Source organism: Equus quagga, unplaced genomic scaffold (assembly GCF_021613505.1).
Source record: "Equus quagga isolate Etosha38 unplaced genomic scaffold, UCLA_HA_Equagga_1.0 73442_RagTag, whole genome shotgun sequence".
Classification (NCBI taxonomy): Eukaryota; Metazoa; Chordata; class Mammalia; order Perissodactyla; family Equidae; genus Equus; species Equus quagga.
The window spans coordinates 3,741,015-3,757,783 of record NW_025802777.1 but is presented as its reverse complement, the minus strand read 5'-3'; the positions used below and the strand labels follow the sequence as shown (position 1 = coordinate 3,757,783).

The following is a 16,769-nucleotide window of genomic DNA, read 5'->3' as shown; positions in this document are numbered from 1 at the left end:
ATACCATGATGTGCCATTTAGGAAAAGCAAGTGGAAAATGTTTCTGCTGGAATGAAATTAGCGAGTGCAGTCAAGCACATCCGTGTCACTACTTGTGTCGAGACAGCACTGAGGACCAATCAGGATTCAAAGAATAAAAACAAGACACAACAACAGCCCTCTCTGTGGATACAGAAGGTGCTGTCAAATTATCCAAGATGTAGCTACAAATGTTGGATTTTAAAAAAGGGCCTTTAATGTAATTTCGCAAAACAAAAGTTTTATAAAACGTTAGTGTCTTGGCATCATAACACTTAACGTGAGTGAAGCACTCACCCCCATGGGAAAAGTGCCAAGAATACAAGTGTTTACTTGGTTTACCTTCCAGGTGACCCTGATGCTCTGAGATGATATGGGCTCCAGGTGAACTTCTTGAGGTGGGCCATCAGGAGCTGTAGAGATCAAAACCCACAGGCTGGTTAGAAATGGTTCCAGAGTGGAATGAAACCTATACAACAATGCACAGGTCAGGAAGACAGGCCACAGCAGCACAGAGAAGCATGTTTTCAGCTTTAGTGGGCAGGTCAATGTGGCAGAGTCATTGTGTACAAAATTGACCCCGCGCTTACTAGCCCCCAGGAGAAATGAATCTTGAGGACTTGTCCTTGTATTCTTTCTCAACATGTCTTTGACAATTTGATTAATAAACCTTGAGTTTGAGCAAGTTAACAGGTAAAATAGGAAGTTTTAAAACAACATTCATTTATAAAACACCATGGGGGCTGTTGAAGACCCTTCTCTTTCCCTTGGAAGTGTCTTTAGTGACATGACGTTGGGGTCACTTAGGTTGCTCAGACGTATTGGGGGAAAAAACTAAGGCTTCTTCTGCCTTTGAGTCTCTTTGATCTCTTTAGCTCTCCACACTTTCCAATTAAAAACTCTCATTAATGAGGGGCTGTAGCCACAGATGGCAGAAACAAAGTTGAAGAGTACCACAACGCGTGCAGCTCACACCAACCTATTTCCAAGCGTTGTACAGATGCCAATTCCATTCCAGGTACAGTCAATTAATGGGTATTACACATGTGCTACGTACTAAGTACTTCGCATAGGACTGAGAGAAAGCCTCTTTGTCCACCGAGAGTTCATAATCTAACCAGAACAGTCGAACGCATGCACTGAGATGAAGACAACGATACAACGTAGCATATGCTCAAATATCTTCTGAGAAGTTGGAGCAAATGGTAACCCAGGGGTCAGAGGGAGAGACCCCTGTGGGTGACAACCTGTGGTTGGGTTGACAATTTTGCAGTTACTGCTGAGCTGCAAATGGGACATTTCTGTGAAGGAGCAGATGCCAATTTGCAGAAGGGTGATAAAGAAAGAAAGGAAAGCAGAAGAATATGACCCAATTTGATGAGTTTGGAAGTGAAAGTAAGGGCATAGATAGAGGTCAAGTGAGGGGAGAGGCAAGGCCAAGGGACACATGTTTTCCTCTTTTTGGGGAAGAAGGTTTGAGTAAATATCACGATGTAGCTAAATTGATGGGCGTTTCAATCTTTCTGCCCAAGTTTGGATTCCAGCTCTAGCCCTTAGAAGCTGTGTGTTTTTTTGCAGGTTACTTAATTTCTCCATGCCTCAGTCTCCTTCTTTATATAAAGGGGCAATAAAATTTACCTCACAGAGTTGTCATGAAAATAATGTACTTAGTAAATATATGCAATAATAAGAAATATTATTATCATTGGGCGTTTTGTGCATATGCGGTAAAGGAAGGAATTCAAATAGTAAGAAGAGAAGGTACATTTGAAGGAACAATGTTTGAGCAGAGACACAGAGGATAGAAGCAGGGGGAGGTGACGGAGTGAGTGGGTCCCATATGAGCAAACGCCTCCGGGATGGGAGGAGGAGGAAACAATGGGGAGGCTTTGGGTAGATGTGCTGGTCGCAAATAATGAGAGGCAAACCCAGGAAACCAGAATTGGGGGTGAAGGAGAGCGTCATGGGCTTGAGGAACACAACAAAGCCTGGGGAAATTGCAGTGGCTTCTGGAAAAGTGTGCTCTGCACATGAAAGCACTGATCACAGGCGGGGGTGTGAAGCAGATGAAGATAACGTGGAGAGAAGATGATGACATGGAGAGATGCCAGCGTGCTGGGTCGTGGGCCTTGATGAGACCACTGACATGGTGCAGCACAGAATGTTGCTGGGTGGATTTGGGTTAAGCAGAGACAATGGGAAGGAAGAAATGGATGCTGGGTACTACTTGAGGAGTGAAATAGGACCAGACGGCTGCTCCCATACATCAGGAAGAAATGAGGGAAGCGATGCCAGAGGTCGAGGCTGGTAGGACTGGGAGAGAATGGTAACCTAAGAATGCCAAGAAAGGAAGCTGATTTTTCAGAAAAGACGAGTCATTATATTTTAGATATTTGAAGGGAAATGGTGACATTGCAGTATCTGCTAGGCAGCTGAAAATGTTTAGAAGAACTGGGGAGAGACAGGAGGAATCAGGACTGTAGACTGCTTCCTTCTCCACGCCCCTCATTCACACTCTTGCTGGTGCCAACCCCGAAATTTATTCTCAATGTCTCCTGTCCTCTGCCTTCTCTGCCACTGTCCTCACCACCAGGCTCTCAAAGCCTCTCACCCTGACAGCCCACTCCAGCCCAGCATCTATGCCTGGCGCCAGTTTCTATTTAGTTCTTAAACATTAATTCTGGTCTTCATTTTGCTCCTTTTAAAGCACACATGGACTCAGAGCACCCTTCCAGCTTCTCACCCTTCACACTAACTTCCCACTGTTTGTGTCCTGCCTTCTTCTCCATGCTTCTGTTCTGCAACCCCCCACCACCCAATGCGTCTCAGGCCCCAGCCACATCCAACATCTCAGTGGAACCTAAACACATCAGCCCTTGGGCAGATTGGAGCCCATCTTTTCCCTCCAGCAGAGTTCCCTGCCTGTGCCTGTGAGCCCCCACTTCGGCTTAGAGACCTGCCATATCAGTGTTGGGCATATGGTTTGTATAGCAGTCTTTGCACCAGTCCTTCTCTCTTTCCCCAACAGACTATAAGTTGCACCTCTCTCTCCCCAGCAGGTCATGGGGACTGTTGGTTTTCTGGGGGTGCTGCAGCCTCTTGGATTTATTGGTACTCCAAGTCTGCGGTAGCATTGAACAGCAACTGAGGGAGAGGCTGGCTCATTGTGATAACTTGCTGGAGCTCTGCACCTGATTTTTAATCAAGCCCTTTGTGCAGGAATCTTTTGATATCAGATCCAATGAAAACACGTGGAACAGATTTCTCTCCCCACTGAAAATTCTGTGGTCAGTGAGAAGCGTGCAGTTCATCCATAAAGATTCTTCCTGAGAGCCAGCCCTGATTGCCTAGTGGTTAAAGTTTGGCACTCACTGCTTTGGTGGCCCGGGTTCATTTTCTGGTCCTGGAACCACACCACTCATCTGTCAGTTGCCATGCTGTGGTGGCGGCTCACATAGAAGAACTAGAATGACTTACAGACTTACAACGAGGATATACAACTAGGTACTGGGGCTTTGGGGAGGGGGGAAAAAAAAAGAGGAAGATTGGCAACAGATGTTAGCTCAGGGTGAATCTTTCCCTGCAAAAAAAAAAAAAAGGAATAAAAAAAGTCCTTGAAAACACGATTTTGAGGTCTGACAGTTATGCTGATGCTTATTTTAATTTAGTTGTGTTAAGTCAAATTGAAGAAGGAGCCTGTTTATTAGGAATTGGAGGCAACGTTAGGGCACCACCTCATGCTGCATCCTTTGGGCACGTCTGGGCTGTGGCCTTTGATGTGGCCTTCTCAGAAGTATGGCAGGCCAAAAATAGTCGCAGTCTTCATATTCGTATGGAGATGTATTCATAATTAAAACCAAGATATTAGGATAGTGTTTACAAAAATGCTCTTTATTCTATCAGAAAACAAAGTAAAAAATGCAGTCATGAATTGGGGACAATTTCTTCTTCTATTCTGGTCTAATATTTTATGAAGGCCCCCGGTGAAATTCGCAGGGGTGGGGGGCAGTCCCTGTCTCCAGGACAGACCTGACCTTTAAGAACACAACACCTTTTCTGCTTAGCCTATTACTACTTCAATGGTTTGTCAGTGATTCATTTATCGGTCTGCCTGTCCTCAGAAGCAAATGCATTCCGACCTCTCCTCTCTTAAAAATAAAATGATAGAGGGGCTTGCCCCGTGGCTGAGTGGTTAGATTTGCACGCTCCGCTGCAGGCGGCCCACTGTTTCATCGGTTCGAATCCTGGGCACGGACATGGCACTGCTCATCAAGCCACGCTGAGGCAGCGTCCTGCATGCCACAACTAGGATGACCCACAACGAAGAATATACAACTGTGTACCGGGGGGCTTTGGGGAGAAAAAGGAAAATAAAATAAAATAAAATAAAATAAAATAAAATAAAATAAAATAAAATAAAATGATAGAAACAATATTCAAGACAGCCACCGAAAGAATATAACCTGTATACACACATCAGAGCTGTGCCCAGCATAATTAGGGGGACTTTTTGTTTCTTTGGGCACTGGATTTTCTACTCTAGGTTTCCAAAACATTGTAAGAAAAACTTTAAAAAACGATATAAAAAGTATTAGTCTGCTTTCAGAATTTTAGTGCTTTCCTTATAGCTCCTGAGCTGTAATTTTTTCATCAGTCCTCATCTCAGTCCAAAAAGATAATTTCTGTAAAACTACAATCCAAGGCAGATTGAATTCCCAATGCTGAAAGTGTTGAAGATCAACCATTAGGTACCCATTTATTTAACTAAATTTGAAAATTGTGTTGACATTTAAGAATTTATTTACATGCTCTTGAATGGAAGCTGTACTACATATTGAAAGCATAGTTTCATCTTTTCCTTTTTTAATCAGAATATTTAGAGAGGGTTAAAGGTAAGAATTAACAATGAATGTGATTTTCTAAGATAAATAATCTCTGCAATTCCAGCAAAGCCAAAATTGTTCGATATGTAAAATAGTAATAAGTGAAGACTATAGTTACAGATCCTAATGTTTTTTTCTAGGCAAGGCAACTTTTTTTTTTAAAGATTGGCACCTGCGCTAACATCTGTTGTCAATCTTTTTCTTTTTTCTTCTCCTCAAAGTCCCCTAGTACATAGTTGTATATTCTAGTCGTGAGTGCCTCTGGTTGCCATGTGGGATGCCGCCTCAGCATGGCCTGATGAGTGGTGCCATGTCTGCATCCAGGATCTGAACCCTGGGCCGCCGAAGCAGAGAGTGTAAACTTAACCACTTGGCCATGGGGCCGGCCCCCTAGGCAAGGCAACTTTGACTAATGCTGTTTGGCTCAAACTACAGTGATGCCAGACCCTTCCTAATTGCCAAACCCACAGCTCTGCTCTTGTTTCTCGTCCCGGTCACCCAGGGCTGGCTCTACATCCCTTCCTCCTGGGCTGGCTCCTCTCCTGCTGCCTGTTTCCCTGACAGCTCCTTTGTTGCTCTCAACGGATGGTCCTCTCTCTCGCTTCCGATCAGTGAACACCAAGACTCGAGTCTCGGCATTCCCCTTTGCTCAGAGAATATTCTCTCCTCCATAGATCAATCTCCTGGCTTCACCCAGAGTCTTGGACTTAATCCCTTATAGAGCCAGGCTGAACCACCCCAGTGGGGATCACTCCCAAATTTCTATCTCTGGTTTCCTTATTCCTCAGTATTCCTTACCGAGGGCCTGCTGCGTTCCAGGTGCTAAACTAGGCAAGAACTGGGGTACAAAAACAGGTAAAAAATAGACTGAGGGGCAACTGCATGGTTCCACAACCACATGTTCATGCCCGGTAGACGCAGCATGGGTGAGAGGAACGTTCTTTGCTGGAAAAGGAGACCAAGACGGTGTTCAGTAAAAATCAGAACCAAACCAAGAACAGTTGATGCCTAGATGGGGAAAGCTGAATTTATTTAATAGCTATTTTGTCAAATAAATAGCTTATTCATTAAACTATTTATTTAGCATCTATTATGTGTCAAACACTAAGTGTCTGGGATACGGCAGCAAGCAAGACAGACAACTATTCCTGCCTTGTGGGAGGGACCAAGAATAGATCATAAAATAAATAACTCAGTAAATTATATGGTGCGTTGATGGTGATAGAAGCTATTTTTGAAAAGCAGAGTGTTAAGGGAGGGAGATGACCAAGCATGCCAGAGCAGGCAGTGGGTTAAACTTTAAACAGAGGGTCAGGGTGGGACTCACGGAGATGATGATATCTAAGCAGATTTCAAAGGGTTTGGGAGGAAGGGGAAGAACATTCCAAACCATTTCAGAACAATTCCAGAACATTCCAAGATAGCTGGCTTGAGTATACTGGACATGAATGAGGAACTGCAAGGAGACCAGTGATTTATGTAGGTTTAATTTTCAAAGTCTCTAAATGGAAGCTGGAGAAAAACAAGTACGAGAGCAGATTGCTAGAGGCTCACGGGTAGGGCACACCTGGTTCTTCTCGGCAGGCAGACCCTGTGCATTTGACTCTGTCCTTGAAGAACACAATTGATGCCATACCGGGCCCTCTTGTGCACCACTATTCACATGTCTATTGTTACATGTTGATGCCTTTTATTCTCTATCCCCCATGATATCCTCCCCCCTCAGCCTCCAGCTCAGCACACAGGAAACTCTTCTTCTAGATCAAAGCTGTTACTCTGGATGTGATGAAAGATGATGCAAGGACCATTAACTCAGTGCCGGGTCCAGTGGAGCTCCAACGACTCCATGTGGTGACCCTTCCATAATCCTGACCTTCCATTCTCTGATACGTCTATGAAAATCCAGTAGTTTTTCAGGGAGCTCCCACGTAATTGAACTTCCCCATTCTATGGACAGATTCATAATGACAATGATGAAGGGATCAGCCACCCCAAACTTGGTCACAGGCACTAAATGACACATGACCTTCAGGGTACAGCTGTTAATGGAGAACTTGGTCTTGGGTGAGGGTCAGCTGTGGAAGTGACGTGCTGACTGGTATCAAGGAAACCTGGCAAGTCAACGCACTTCTGTTCCATTAGGAGCTGATCTGGTTAACTCTTGACAGTGTCTCCACTTACTCTCTTGACTTCTCCTCTTTGAGGGGTGAAGGGTTGCTAAGGGGAGTCCGGAAAAGTGTGTTAAAAACTGTGATCTCTGCTTCGTGGGTTCCTGAGGTCAAGTGTATTAAAGTAAATGATAATGCATTTGAGCACTTTCACATGAAAATAAACTCAGTGTTGTGGAGTTGGAACGATGTTATTTTCCAGCATGAGGCAGAAAGGCTATGTAAATGGTAGCAATTCCTTCCTCACTAAGCTTTGCAATGGATGATACAACAGGAATCCAAAACCCAAATTCCCACCATGGCAAGACCTAAATTAGGCATCTGTAAACTTTTTCTATAAAGGGCCAAATAAGAAATATTTAGGCTTTGAGGGCCACATGAAATCTCTGTTACATATTCTTCTTTTTAAAATGCAAAACCTATTCTTAGCTTGAAGGTTATAAGTGGGATTTGGTCCATGGGCTGTAAGTTGCCGACCTCTTAAAGGAAAGAAGGGTGGCATGACGGTTAATTGGGGCTGCATGGCCAGCCTAAAGGGGAACCACTGTATATGTTCCAGCTCTTTGTTGCCAAGGAGGCACTCAAAATTTAGATTTTGATCTGATATTACCAGATTTAAAAAATTGACACCTAATCCAAAAGATTTGCATGGCAATAGGAAGACCCAAAGCAAACACATCCACAGGCCTGCTCTGCTGTGGTCTGCATTTATCACCTGGACCTGCTCCACCCCATCAGGACAGGGGAGGGCGGGAATCTCAGGCTGCCAGCTCAGAGGCTTCCTGTGGTCCTAGTTGGAGCTTTGATGGGTGGGTCTTCTTTCTCCCATCTTCTTCCTGCCTCCACCTTCCATCCCTGCCCTTTCGCCTTTCTGTGCTTTTCTTTATTTATGAGCCCCTTTGAACTTTCAGTGTAAATATTTTGTCACCTCTCTCTCACACATACACATTGCTCATTGTTACACCTATTCAAAGACGATCTTGTAAGGCGTGCAATCTCCCATGTGCTAGACATACATGAGGGGTAGAAACATGAGTAGTACATAACTCCGTGGAGAAATGACCTCATGGCCCAAAGCTATTGTCAGAAAGATTCCTACTTAGTGCTGGGGGAGGAGGCACTGATGCCATCCAGGGAGCCTGGAAAAGGTATTGCACTGGAGGACAACCTTGACCTGCTTTTTGAGGAAGAGTACAGAAAAGGAGACTTGGAGGGCCTTCCAGATGGGGATGTAACATGCACGCAGAGGACGGGGGACAGGCAAGGTCAACAGGAAGTCAAGCATATCTTCAAAGCAGTAGAGTCAGGGAGACGCAGACCTAACCACCTCACAATCCTATTTCCTCAGCCAGGTGGATATTGAGAGGTGTCTTTAGGGGCCTGAGATTTGGGCACTATATTACCATAAAAATGATTATGTCTGCAGCTTCTAGAAGCTTCCATCTGAGGATTCTCATTGCTTGAAAGATTAGCTCTTTTTTGTTAGGGAAAAGGGGCAATGAGGAGGGGAAAGTTCATCTCAAGATGGCTACAGCTCCTAAAAGATGTGCCTTTGGGGATCCCTGCCAAAGAAAGAGGCAGCAGCAATTCTGAGTATATCTTTGGTCAGGAGACTCACCCTCTGTTCTACGTGAGTCACACATGGGAAAACAACTTTTTGATTTTGGTCACGCAAACCTATGTGCCAAGACAAGCACAGATTTGGTCTTGGAGCTTTACTTTGCTCCACCTTGTTTCTTTTCTAGCATTTTCTCTTAGTTTGTCTGAACAGAAAATGAGAGAGGCTGTGCTGGGCTGCCAGCAGCCAGCACCGGGGTAAAATCCAGAAGGCCATCCCCGGGAGCCCAGAAGGTGGCTTCTGCATCCATCTGTCTGCAGAGATGCCAGGAAGCTGTACTGCAGACCCGTGACTGGTGACCGGGAGTGGCTGATCACCTGGCCTCCTGGCTGGGGAGAGAAACGCTGCCATGGCAACTGCAGCTGCAGCGGAGGTCACAGAGGAAATGAAATAAAAGGCAACCACGGCAGCATTCATAATGGGCATCAGGAAAGCAGCTGCAAAATGCACCACCGGAAAGATATAGCTACCTGGAGAAAGTTGTCGAGATGGGGCAGAGTCAGAAAAGGAGTTAAGAGGAAGGAGAAAGTTGAGCACAGAAAGATTACACTTTGGGGGCAGCTGATTCTCCCTAAATATCCAGCATAATGAAATGCCAGGAAGTTAGTGGGTTGCTAAAATAAGTATTGAAATAAGATTCCACTTTTGCAAGAGCACATTAACAGTTATTTCCCACTTATTTGTGAGCAATGTAAAGGGCTTTCAGAGCTTGGCATTTTTCTTTTCGATTATCCAATGTGTTTGTGGTAAGGAGGAGAAGAGCATCATCACATCCATTCTGTGGTCAGAAACCATGCAGAGTATCCAAGTATTAGAAATGCCTCCCCTCAGACACAGAAGCATAAAGCTACCCTAACACCCACCCATGAAAACAATTTTCAAGAACTGACGTGTCCAGTGTGGAGAAATGAGAACTCACCCTCAGTTCAGGAAGAATTTTAACCCATTTAAATGTAAATTTTAACCCATTTCCTTGAGGAGAATATTGATAATGCATACCAAAAGAGTTACATTTTGGCATTTGCTTTGATCCCACAATCCTGCTTCTTGGAATTTAACCTAAGAAAATAATCGTGGAAATCGCACGAGATATACCACAAGGATGTTCATCACAGTGGTGTTTATAATAATGGAAAATTGAAAATAATCAACAAGCCTAACAATATGAGATTTGTTAATTAAATGGTAAAAGGTGCCATTATAAGTTGTAGGAAAGTATTTAAGAGATGTACATGAGGGTAGAGGAGTAATGACTATTTGGAAGGTCATTAATGAGGGCAACAGAGAAGGAGGTGGTGGGATAGAAGTCAAGAATAATCTAATCCCCCAATTGAAAGATGAAATGACCCTCCCATGAACTCTTACTCATTTGGGGGTCATCGCCTTAACTCTGGTGATGCAGAACCAGGGATCTGAGACTAAGCTTCTAACTTCCTCGCAGTAGTAGCTTGTAGCTGATTAGCTCTGATTTCAGGCAGGAAAAGAAAAACTAGGTTTGGGGCTAGACACTCTTTTCCCCCCAAGAGATGAGCCAGGCCTTGGGTTTTTACCTCTCCTTCCCCAGAGAAGCCCAAAGGCAGCTTGCTTCCTCCTCTCCTGCCAGGAGGTGGGCTGACACTCGGCAGTCATTGCCACTGTCTCATTGTTCAGTCCCCTACAAACTGCTTAATGTCACCCCTTGTAACGATGAGTGGACCACAGTGTTGAAGGATGTGTGTACCTGTGTGTGCACCTGCACGCGTGCGCATGTGTGCGCGTGATGAATGATGTAGCAGGGGATGTCAATGTGTTCATAGGTAGCCATAGGTGGTAGGATTATGGAAGCTGTTTTGCCTTCTTCGAAATGCTTATCTCTATCTTCTAAATTTTCAACATGGAGTATGAAATACTTTGTAATAGGCAAAAGAACAATAAAGTTTATTATAGAGACATTGACATTTCTAGGTTGTAAAATAACGTGCACCACCATCCCCCTGACTCTTCACACAGACAATGTTCTTGTTTTTTCTTACTTAAGCATTCCTCCTACCCCTGGACTGCACAGGGTCTCAGCCAAGACATGCACTCATGGTTCTCCTGTCAGCCCGGATTCCAGGCATCCGAAGAAAGGAATTGTAAAAACAGCAGGGTTCTTTAAATCTCACCAGTGTTAGTCTCCTACGTCTTTCTTTTAATGCTTGGATATGAGAACCTTGAACTAAGTCCTATTTGAAGAGCGGTGCCTTCAAAGTAGGAAGCAGAGCACTGTCTGTGGTTTTGACAGGCCGTGGAGCTACGGAGAGCACTCATCACAGGCCCCCACCAGGCGTGGACAAGGGCCTGATTCTGCATTAACCATCTGAGCCCTGAGAGCCAGCTCTGGGCTCCTGGCGTGGGCCTCCGCCCAGTCAGACGTACCTGCTTCATCCGCGGTGATGGACAGCTCGTTGCTGGGCTCACTCTTGCCAATCCGGTTCTTGGCGTACATGCGGATGCTGTAGGTGGAGGAAGGGTGGATATCAATGATGGTGGCCGAGTTCAGCTGAGGGGAAACATCTTTGGTTCTCTGAGCAGAATCCCAGGAGTCTTTTGGGTTTTGTTTTTCAAAAAAGAAGAGATAGAGACGTGAGTTTTTTCCCTCTGTCTTTGAAAGTTCACAAGTAGGAATCAAAAACAAAAAACCAAAAAAAAAAAAAAAAAAAGGAAAGAAGGAAGGAGAGAAAAGTTACAACTCAAAGTGAATTCTCAATGCAATGCTCCCAGTGTTCTGGCTGTGTGGCCATCAGAGGGGGCACGACATCACACACACTATCCGTGCTGAGCGAGGGGGACAAAGGCTGCGGGCAGCTGAGTTCTGGGAGGAGCGTCTGAGGGGACACCACAGGTCTCCCAATGGAGATCACGGAAGCTGCAAGTGGCGATAGCTCATGCCAGGGAAATGGAAAACGGCCACATCTAGGCACTCATTGTACAAGATAATAAAAGGAATTATGGTCTGGACACTTCTCCACTCAAAAGAAAAAAAAAAAAAAAAAACCTCTGGTTCTAAAGGATATTTGAAAACCAGCAAAACCTTAGAGACCACGTCAGATCCTTTCTTCTCCAAAAAGAGAATGGTAAAAATGAAATACATAAAAACTAATCTCAATCTCCAGCATAAACACTGCTTACTAAATGTATTTCTCAGTTCTAATTTTTGGAATCATTTAGCCTCAAATCCTTTATTGTAGGCATTACGTTTCAACCACTGCTAATTTTAATAAGAGGACAGGCCTTGTATAAAGAGTTATCATTGAATATATGACAACTTATGTCTGTTGATTTTAGAGCTTCAACCAATGATGAGAATGTCAGTAAATGGTTCTTTTTTCAGAAAGAATTTGGGCAGGTGCCAATTTGGGGCAGGTGGTCAGGAAATGGTGTTGGTTGTGGAAGAACAAAGACCCCCCTGGGACAGTGGACAGAGGATGCTTACATAGACCCTCACTCCCCATGTCCCCTCGAGTGGTGCTCATCACACTTGTGAGAAGTGCATTGAGATTCTGTGTTCCCTGCTGGGTTCTAAGCCCCATGAGGACAGAGACAATGCCTGCCACGTTCAGTGCTGTATCCCCAGTGCTCGCACAGTGATGGGCACATAGCAATATAACAAATAATAAGTGCATGTTTCATAGATAAATAAATAAATGGAAAATATGCAGACCTTTGAGTCCCGGGAATGGCCCCACTGCCCTTTCCATATTGATGATGACTATGGAAGTTTAGAGGGCTGCTCTGCTCCAAAGTAACCGTAAATGCAAGAGATTTGCTGGATTGTAGAAAAAATATGTGGCTCTGAGATTGCCTTTGAATGCTCTAACTTATAAGGGAATGGAGAATAATAGAAACTGACAACGAATATTCCAGCTAAAAGAAAAAGTACCCTTTGAGTCAAGAAGATTGAAGGTGGAAGAACAGGACATAGAAAGAGAAGATGCTGCAAAAAAAATCAAACTGTGGCAGAGAAGACGAATGTGGTTCAGTGGAGGACAAATGAGGGGAGGGAATATAATACCAATGGAATAACACATAAATACGAGCTTTGTCCCATGAAGAGAAAGCCAGGCCTTCTGGAGAAGATGTTTAGGACAATAGAGAGGAAGCTCAGGCATTGTAAGATGCAGAGAAAGTCGCTAACTAGCCCCAGGAGGAAGCAGACACTAGCAGTGTTGATGGCTCCGCCCAGAGCAGTGTGGATGTTTCCAGAACTGACAAGGTCATGAAGACATAGGCATCTTCACCGAGGATGTGTCTGGGAGGTAGCTGAAAGCCTGAAAAGGCAAAGTAATGTCTACCGGCCACTTCTTTCTCCCGCCAGTCGAGTCATATGAATAGCCTGCGGGGGAGTAACCAAGGCGGGAGTCTTGCGCAAGAAACGTAAGGTCCTTGGAGAAGGGGCTGTGTTTTCAGCTTCTTCCTTGCAATGATTATACATTGAAAGAAAAAGATGATGTCGATGAGGATGACTATTCGAATAAGGTTCAAAACAACACAAGATGGATTTTTAGCTAAAGGTCAAGAAGATGAGAGAGAATGTGTTATCCTGAAGGATTTAAAAATAACTGAATGGAGAAGGAGAAGAGAGTCTAGTTAAATCCCCAAACGCATTCTGGGAAATGAGATGGCATCAAAGGCGGAATAAATACGGGGAGGTGACTACCCAGGAGAAAAGAGTCGAGAAAGGGAGTAAAAGTGCTGCTTCTGATCTCAGACGCGTGCAAACAGGCAGGTCATGAATTATTAACAAAGTGTGCTGGAGAATACAACGCCGGGTGTTAAAAACAATCACAGAGAGATCCTGATGCTTGGGAGGATGAGACTGCAAATTGAAATACAAACATAACCAGGAAGAACATACCATGGACAAAATAAAGAAACTTCTGAAGAGTAAGTCACAACCAGAAACGCATGCTTGGAAATCCAAGAGCTGAAGGAGGCAAGCATGAATGGGGTGTGTGTGGGTGAGGACGTGAAGAGGAAGGGAGAGGAATGAAATTGTTTTGGGGCTTAATGACAGGTCTCTTTGCCCAGTGGAGGAAGTGCATGGTGGTCTCTGGATGCAGAGGGCAAATGCAGCTCCAAGGAGGGTTTATGTGTCACACTGGAAGATTGTTTACAATGGGATGATTTACCAAAGCATGGGCTGGGCTAAAGGAATTTACAGGAGATGCTGAGGCTCTCAGGATCTAGCAAGAGTGGGGAGCTGCTCCCTCTCAGGGCCAGGAGGGCCAAAGGGAAAGGACAGTGTTGCTGGAGTCCAGACAGGACTGGAATCTCAGAAGAGGGGCCCCCAACTGAAGCTGCTCACAGAGAGTGCAGACTCTGCCAGGATCCTTGTCTGAATGATTCTCTATGCCTGCATTGGGCAGACCCAATTGGAAGTCAGAGGGAAAAGCAATCTGCCTGGTGCAGTCCACGGCGTTCAGCATCCCAGAGAAGAGAGTTCAGTAGCCCAGACAATGGGATTGTGGTGGAAGTCGAGGCAGCAGGCAGAGAAAAACCAGCAAAGAGAACTCATGCTTGTGGAGTAGCATCTGTTCACTCAGTACTTCGCAAGGCATTTTACAAATGTGACTTCTGCAGTCCCCAAATCTGTGAGCCCCTTCGAAACACCCTGGAGCTTTTTGACAACTGCACTTTAAGACCTACTGAATCCCTGAAGAATGGTGCCCAGAAACCTGTGCTTTTCAAAAGCTTCGTTCTCCGGGTGACTCTGATGTTTGGACAGACTGCTTTATCTGATTTCAAGTAAATTAAATGCAACAAATGTAATTTAAAGTTACTAAATTGAATATTTATTGATGACTCTACATGGCAGCACTGTGCTAGGCACTGGGGATCCAGGGACACACAACGTCAGAGTTCCCGCCTTTGGAAAACTTATGGGCAAGTTGGGAGATACTGAGGATTCTGAAAAGGGGACAATAGTTTCACAAACACCCGCGGTTTTAGAGGCCTTTGATATATAAGCATTTCCATGCATGCTTGAGTGACACTAAAAGCTGCCACTTATTAGATGTTTCTTATGTGCCAGCCAGTGAGTCAAGGGTTTTAAATGCATTCCATTCTTAGAAAGAATTCAACAAATATCTGTTGAGTGCCCACCACATGTTAGGTGCTGAGCTGGGTGCTGGAGAAACGGACTGGCCAGAGCTAGACCGGTGGGCACAGGGACCCCCAAGAAGCTTCCAGTCTGGTGCGGTGACATGTTGATCAATAACCATAGCTGCCATGACTCTATTCCCCAAATTCCCAAATGAGGTCACTTTCTGTGGTTCCAGGGGTTGGAACTTCAACATAGCTTTTTGGTGGACAGAATTCAACTCACAGCAACATCACAGAAAGGTCCATTCTCCCTAAGCTAATAACAAATTTAATGCTGTCTCAACGAAAATAAGAAAAATGTTTTTATGGAGCTAGACATGTTGACCCTAAAGTTTGTAAAACTAAGGAAACATTAAAAAGTAAAATGACAAGAGGGAACTAGCAATACCAGATAGTAAAATATAAAGCCTCTGTGATTAGAACAGAGCAGCACTGGTGCATTAATAGAAAGATTACTCGATAAAATAGAAAAAAAAATCCAGAAAGAGACTGAAGTCCATATGGAAAGGCAGTTTATGATAGAGGTGGCTTCTCAAATCACCGGGCACAGGTGGAAATCTTAATAAATGATGTTGGGGCTACTGGATACCCACTTTGAAAAGATAAAACTAGGTGCATATCTCCCAGCGAACACAAAAATGAACTCCAAGTGGATTAGAGAGCTAAATTTTGAAAAGAAAGAGGAAGAAGCCATACAAGGACTAGAAGAAAATGGGGTGAATTATTTTATAGCTGAGTGTAGGGAAGAGATTTTCTAACTTGGCTCAAAATCCAGATGCTTTATAAAAGAAAATCTTGATAAAGTTGAAAAACAAAACAAAATGCAACAAAATAATCACAGAGATAAGGATGCGATCGCAGCCACCAGGAAAGAAAGGAGATGGTTGTGTAGGAGCACATGAGAGGGAGGCCTGGCCTCACCTATGGACCAGGGATGCGTCCCTGTGGAAGTAACAAGAAGAGTCTAAGGAGAAGGCGTGAGTAACCATAGCAACAGTGTGGTCCAGGGAAGGGAGGGCCTTCTGGCCAGAGGGGGCAGTCTGTGGCCTTTAAGGGACCCTTGTCACAGGGAGATGCTGTGGTATCCCATTTTACAGAGGAGAATGGCTAGGGGAGGCAACCAGAGAAGTGTTCAGCTGGTAAGAGACAGGGCCAGCAGCAGAGCCAGGACAGGCTGGACCCCAACACCCTTGTGGAATGTCTGGATCATCACCAGCACCTGGAAATGACCGATACCCCTGATTACAGGGAGGCACTGAGCTGTTCCCCTGAGGGGTTACCTGGGCACCAGCATCAAGATCCTGTGGTCTTGTGGTTAGGGCTCAGCCAGAGAAACTGGCAGGGCCTGTCCCTCCCTCTGGGGACTCTGTCGATTGTTCCTATGCCGCGTTTCTCCCGAGTTCTCATTGCCACCATCAGTTTCCAGGCTGTTCTGTGCTGGAACGTGCCTGCCTCACCTAAGAAGCATTTCCTCTCTCTAAAGACCTGCATCTCAGAACTTCTTGTTCTTTGGCTCCATCCTGATCTTACGTCTTTGACCAAGGACAAGGCCTCTTCTCTTCCCTTTGGCCCCGGGGAAGCCCCTCTGTCATAGTTGCTGGAAGATCCCTGTTTGGGTCAGCACTATCCTCAGCTCATTCACCTGGTCACTTCGCCCTCTCCCTGCACTCAGCCTGTGCTGGCTCTGTCACACTGCCTGGGAACAGTATGACTGGCAGCCACCATGCTCCTCTCAAGAGGCTCCCGTGGGCCCTGTGTGTGCATCACCTCACTTCCAGGTCTCTAGTTGGGACTCTGGGCGAATGAGCTGAGCCATTGCATCTTTTCTATGTGCATTTCTGATCCAGCTGCTTAGCCCAAGTCTCAAATACCCTTTCTAAAACCACTCTTCTTGGTTTGGTGCAGTTTCTTTTTAATCTTCACGTATCGCTCTCCTTAGCAGTTCCTTACAGCTCCTTC

General features: G+C 44.9%; 1 protein-coding gene across 1 annotated transcript in view; it reads right to left on the bottom strand.

Annotated features, from left to right (window-relative positions):
- Positions 1-16,769, bottom strand: part of LOC124234382 (Down syndrome cell adhesion molecule-like) — a 684,040-nt gene that overhangs the window by 119,472 nt on the left and 547,799 nt on the right. The window contains exons 16-17 of the mRNA XM_046651745.1: positions 11,085-11,252; positions 361-431 (exon numbers count right to left, since the gene is read on the bottom strand). Of these exons, the coding sequence (XP_046507701.1) occupies positions 361-431; positions 11,085-11,252 (239 nt within the window). The remainder of the gene's footprint in view (positions 1-360; positions 432-11,084; positions 11,253-16,769) is intronic.